Source organism: Egretta garzetta, unplaced genomic scaffold (genome assembly GCF_000687185.1).
Source record: "Egretta garzetta isolate BGI_Z169 unplaced genomic scaffold, ASM68718v1 scaffold64, whole genome shotgun sequence".
NCBI classification, from domain to species: domain Eukaryota; kingdom Metazoa; phylum Chordata; class Aves; order Pelecaniformes; family Ardeidae; genus Egretta; species Egretta garzetta.
This window is the reverse complement of record NW_009259596.1, coordinates 2,355,310-2,361,133: the sequence shown is the minus strand read 5'-3', so window position 1 is coordinate 2,361,133 and position 5,824 is coordinate 2,355,310. Positions and strand designations below refer to the sequence as shown.

At 38.3% G+C, this 5,824-nt stretch overlaps 2 protein-coding genes across 2 annotated transcripts in view; one reads left to right on the top strand and one right to left on the bottom strand.

The window, feature by feature from the left end:
• Positions 1–5,792, bottom strand: part of ASB15 (ankyrin repeat and SOCS box containing 15) — an 18,272-nt gene extending 12,480 nt beyond the window's left edge. The window contains exons 1-2 of the mRNA XM_009638156.2: positions 5,742–5,792; positions 5,190–5,347 (exon numbers count right to left, since the gene is read on the bottom strand). The gene's annotated coding sequence lies outside the window, so the exon portion shown is untranslated. The remainder of the gene's footprint in view (positions 1–5,189; positions 5,348–5,741) is intronic.
• NDUFA5 (NADH:ubiquinone oxidoreductase subunit A5) overlaps positions 5,688–5,824 on the top strand; it is a 4,225-nt gene continuing 4,088 nt past the window's right edge. Inside the window, exon 1 of the mRNA XM_035893714.1 lies at positions 5,688–5,756. Coding sequence (XP_035749607.1) covers positions 5,688–5,756 — 69 coding nt within the window. The remainder of the gene's footprint in view (positions 5,757–5,824) is intronic.

The following is a 5,824-nucleotide window of genomic DNA, read 5'->3' as shown; positions in this document are numbered from 1 at the left end:
TCTTGGTTGACAGGCAGGAGAATTCTGAGTCAAGGTGTGTTTATCTTCCCATTGTCATAAACACTTTCCTAATTTTGATGGCACCTTAAAGTTTCCATCATTTAATCCACAAATATACACTGTTGTGAAGACTTGTGACAAACCTTTTAGACAGCAGAGAAAAAACCTCTCTTGGACTAGCAGTTTTAGAAGTGTATCTCAATAAACAAACCTGCAATCTGTTCCTGCCATCAGCTAAAAAGAAAGTACATTTTAGGATAAATTAACACTTCACTGCCAGATGGGAGGTGATCCTAATGAGACTAAACAGTTCATTTACATAAGATAATTTATTAGGGAAAAATGTGTAACATTCATAATCTCATTTCCTCCACAGCAGCTTAAAGGCAGACAGAAGCTACCCTCCCTTTCTTCCCACCTTTCCTTATGTTTCAAAAACCCTCCCTTTGAAGACTTCACGCCATTGCTGAGTTTGTGAAACATCTTTTTTATGAATCATGCTCACCCTATCAGATCTGCATGGATGGACCTTCATGCCTTACAAGCCCAACTGAAGTTGCTGTCCTTCTAAGAATTGAGACTGAAAATTATTGTATTACAGCCCCTCATATTATACATACCCTAAAGCCAAAACCAAAAGACTCCTGAAGACTTACATAGGCCTTAGATTAGACCCTCACATTGCAAACTCTCTGAAAGAAGGCTGGCTTGGTATATTGCAGTATCTTTATCAAGATGTTCACATACAGTTTAGTCCTGTGAGGTGATCAATACCCTCCAACCTCACTGATTCCAAGAAGAGTTAACAGCACAGAGCATCTTTCAGCATAGTAATTTAGTAAGAAATAGCTTTTATTTTCAGAAAATGTAGCGCCTTTCTACCTTCCCTTTCTCTCCAAAAGATTGAGGAAGAAATCAGTTTACAAGTCATCACAGAATCTTGTTTTCTTTTCTCTGGTCATATAACTCCCACACCCATTTGGTCAGCTATCTCCTGCTTTGCTGTGTTGCCCAGACTGATTATCCCACAAGCAACATAAAGCTCTGCTTGAACACAGACTTAACCAGAAAGGTCTCAGAGAAGCGGTGTTTCAGAATTGTTGCGTGTACTGTTTTCAAATGATCTTATCCCACAAGAATTAATCATTTATTATAAAATGAGAAAGTTAGTAAGGTAGGGAGTGACTGTGACACAGTAGAGTAAGTATAAGGCAAACAGCTCACCAGAGCACAAGTGCTGGACACATTGCCAGGGGTCTATACGTGCTTCGAGAGCCTGATTTGCTATATCACTGCTGGTAATACACTGCGCTGAGGTGACAAGGTCCAGCTGAAGCGTGGATGTTCCGCTAGGATCACAGTGGAATATAACAGCACGGCTGGTACTCTCAGCAGCAGCAGAGACATCCCTGCTACATTACTTGATGTGGCAATGAAAAGGCTAAAAAGCTCAGCAGCAATATCTTCTCCTGTTCACCTATGGAAGTTTTGCAATTACCAGACCCAGGCACCACATCTCTTGAAACAACTGCAAATGCTTACTCTAAACAAGTTTTACTTTTTGTATTACCAAGAATATTTTCCTTCAATAACATTTTGTGTCATCCAATATTTTTCTGATATTTTTTCCCTTTATGCCTGAAAAACTGGATATTACTTCTTGCTGTTTTTCTTAAAAAAGAAAAAAAGTTTTGCTCCCTTAAATTAAGTTAGTTTTTTCATTGAAAAAAAATCTGAACTACTTGCTAATCATGGAACTTGCATCTTTCCTTGGAAAGAAGTGTATCGAGCATTCATCACTTTTAGACACATAGGTATAAAGTTAAAATTATGTGAGTGTTAATGTTATTCTAATTTCTTATCCTTAAAATAAACTAGACAATCCTAGCTTTGCTTTATATAAATAGAAGGCCCTTAGGCATGCAAAGAGGTTATTCACAGCAATAAAATAATTAATAGCAGTCTAAATTTGGACTCAGTCTATTAAATATTACAGTTTTAAACGATTTCTCCGTTAGTCTAATCGGCGAGCATACCACATATTCTCACCTTTTCAACCCATTATCTTGCCACTGTTACTCTGGGGCCTGCATTTTGAACAGCCAGGAATGGTGCCCTGCAAGCCGATGTGTCCTGTGATACTTCTAAAATTAAATACGCAGTTGCTAGATAAATTAAGGTCTGACCTTGTACAACTGTAACATAAGCAGACTCAACCCACAGGAAAGTATTACACATGACTTCTCTAAAATCCCGTCAAATGTAACACGAGGTCTGGACGGTATAATAAGATTATTTGTGCCCTCATTGGTTCAACAACTCTCATTAAGAAAATAAATTATTTGCCAGCTTAGTCTCAAGGGCTACATTAACAAAATCTGGTAACATAGTTATATAAATTAAAACAAATCTGAGAAGGTTTAGCCTTTAACTAGTTGTAGATCCCACCATATTACATCACCAAACACTAATCTCTCTCTCTGAGGCTGATATGATGCAAAGCTTTACAGATTCAATGAAAGCCAATTATAGTATTTATTTGACTGGATTTAATAACTTGAAATTGGACAACGAGGCAGGAGGCACGGCACCACAGACAGCAGTGATGCAAAAGCAGAATAACCCAAGAGTAACATTGAGAATAGCAGTATCCAGTGAGTTAAAACACAAGCATGGGATGAGGAAGAAGCTGGATTTCTCTTCCTCTAGGTAGACATACACATCATCATTGCAATACCTCTGTCTTCTTTTGGTTTTAACCAATTAGTTACTATCGTTACCAAAATGAACAGTCAAAAAGGGAACATAACAAACTGAAACAACAATCACCCAACTTATCTCTAATTGTTCTGATGAAATGAAATTGTACACTGTGAACTCTTCCGTGCCCCTGTAATTCACTTGCATTTACAGAAACATAAAACTGGAAGCTTAACTAAGGCACTACATGCATCTCCTCTTTGGACACAAGATCAAGAAAACCATTTAATGATGACAAATAATATTCACTGCAACTTCTTTTGCCAGTGCGACCTACATAAGTGTGGCGAGCCTCCAAAAACAAACAAACAAAAAAAAGTACAACAGAAGCAAACCGGGCTGAGACCCTTAGTAGAGCTAAGAGCTGATAAGAACAGAAATATGTTCCTATATAATAAAAATGTCTAAAAAATATATTGATAATATGCATAAAGAACACAAATGTTTTCATTGCTTACCTTGAGTTCTTTCATTTCCTTTACATAACCAGGATTTTATCAGAACTAGCACATTATCCATATTACAAGCACGGTGTTATTTTGCTTTTCAGATCTTTTTAATACTATTTTGCATTGCTACGTAAACAATGTCTGATTCTGATCTTACATAGTTAGAAGTCCATCAGTCAATTATGTTCCATGCATATAAAGCCAGAATAAATAAGGCTCTTGTCCAGACACCAAACCATATGGCAATTTGCAAGACTTCACAGTGAGAGAAATTCATTGGTGAGACAAAAAAGGGAAGTCACAGCTATAGCAAGGCCTTCCTAGGGTGCCTACGCACCATATATTAACACACAGGATAGTACTCCTAACAGAGTCCCCGGTGTTAAACAGATAATAAATTGTGAAATGCTACGTGGGTGGTTTGGCAGCGGTTTTTTTTTGGTTTGTTTTCAAAAATAGATAACTACTGTATGTACCCTGCTAATAATTCTTAGGTCTTGGAGTTGTTATATTTTAAAATAATTTATGCATTGAAACAGAATTTGGCAATTTGGGGAACTTCCTGCTGTCTCACTTCTGGATGAACTGTCTCACCAAGATGGCTTACTGTTTTCTACTCTGTATGAGGATGTGGCAAGGACACCTGCATTCTTGGGTTGTCTGTAGAACTGATGGTTTGAAAGACCGCCAGGCACAGAATAATTTGTGCTGCGGCTTGTTAGCGCAATCAGGAGATACATCGTCTGGTTGGACCATCACAGAGAAGGGAAAAATACAGGGATGATCCAACGAAAAAGGCTGAAATTTTTAAAGAATGTAATTTTGATAGGAAAGAGAGATCCTCAAATGCCTTGGAAAGGAACACCAGGTCTCTCAGATGACATCTCGAAGAACACTCGGGAGTGGAGAAGCACAGACCCTGAATTCTGATATACACTGCACTAATCACTTTGCTTTAGTTATGAAAGGGAGGTGGTGCATTTAGCAGCCTTATTAAAAGACTGGCTTTCAGTGAGAACTCTACGATATTCTGAAACTCGGTTTCTTTGGTTTGCTTACCAGTTATGCGAAAAGGGAGCTCAAGAGCAGGCCAAAGGAATTATTAAGAAAACTCTGTCCAGAACAAATACAATATAAAGTTACAGCACAATAATTCTCAAATCTTACTCACTGTGCAAAACTCACCCTTTAAATTAGCAGCGACTCCATAAAGACAAGACTTCACAGAATGGCAAGGGTTGGAAGGCACCTCTGGAGATCACCTAGTCCAACCCCCGGGCTAAAGCAGGTTCACCTAATACACTTAATACAAGGCCAACAGGATCTTCAATGGCCATGTTAACCTCCAGCAACAATTTAAACTGTCTTTTTATTGCTCTTTTCTCCCATTCTCCCTATCTCAAGTCCCTTAATTGAGTTTTCTACTTTGTCAGTATTTTACAGCTTTCCTTTACTAACTGATTGCATTACCTTAGAAATTACTTATTTGCCATATTCTATTACAGTGATCCTTAGTTTTGATTCTGCAGTTAATTAGCTACTTTCAACACAATTTCCTGGTCAAACCAATTTCACAGCTAAAATTCATAGAAGTTACATGTATGCTTCTGCTTATTAAACAAATTCCAGAATACTTTTGACTATTCCCTTATTTAGAAAGTTATCAACCTTAGACTGACAAGTACATGCACATACAACCCTTTTATAGATATAATTTTAGAAGAATTCCTATATATAATATTGTAATTGTTCATAAGCATCTGCATTATTTCTAAATTAGACCCTATACCCAGGCACAAAAAAGCTTACTGTTACATACTGCATCACTTATCAGTCGGAAGTTATTTATTTTTACATATATGTTACAGAAAACTAGAATTCATGGACTAGAAACTTTGGCAAACCCTAAATAGGTGTTTCATGAAAGAATGACAGAAGCTGACACATATTCAAATCACATCTACTACACCAAAATCTCACCTTGAGTGGTCATAAATAGCTTTATTTCCAGGTACACATCACACAAAACTGCTCTCAGCAGCTGCCAAACATACTTCTGAAGCTTTAAGGCTTGACAGAGTTTGACTCATGAAAGAGTGCTCTGAAACCATCTCTGAAGCTTGGACTAAGCTTGGATTCTGTAAAACATTTTGGAGAAACGATGAACCTTCAAGAGTTCTGAGAACTCATTACTGGCAGTTAGTTAGCTATCCTTTGGCAAAAAAACTTGATTTCAAGTACCGTCACCAGCCATACAGAACACATCAACCAAGCGTGTACTGCACCTTTACTAAAATGTGCTGACAATAGAAATGCAACATACAGCACTGACTGCTGTGATGCATTCCTAGCAAGAAACTGCTCAAGTATTCCTCATTTGAGTTCTGCAAATAGATCATAAGCTGCCTTTAGCAATTTCACTTGGATAGCTTCACTAATAGAAAACATGTTTGTATTTAAAAGGGGCTACTCGGATCTATGCGCCTACCAAGTGCAGCAAAGCACGACCTGGGGTGCACTGCCACGGCACACCCAGCCCACCCCAAGGCACCGGGCTCCAGAACCCAGGCTGCCTCCAGATCGCACACCACGCTTGAACAAACACCCCGCGGGGG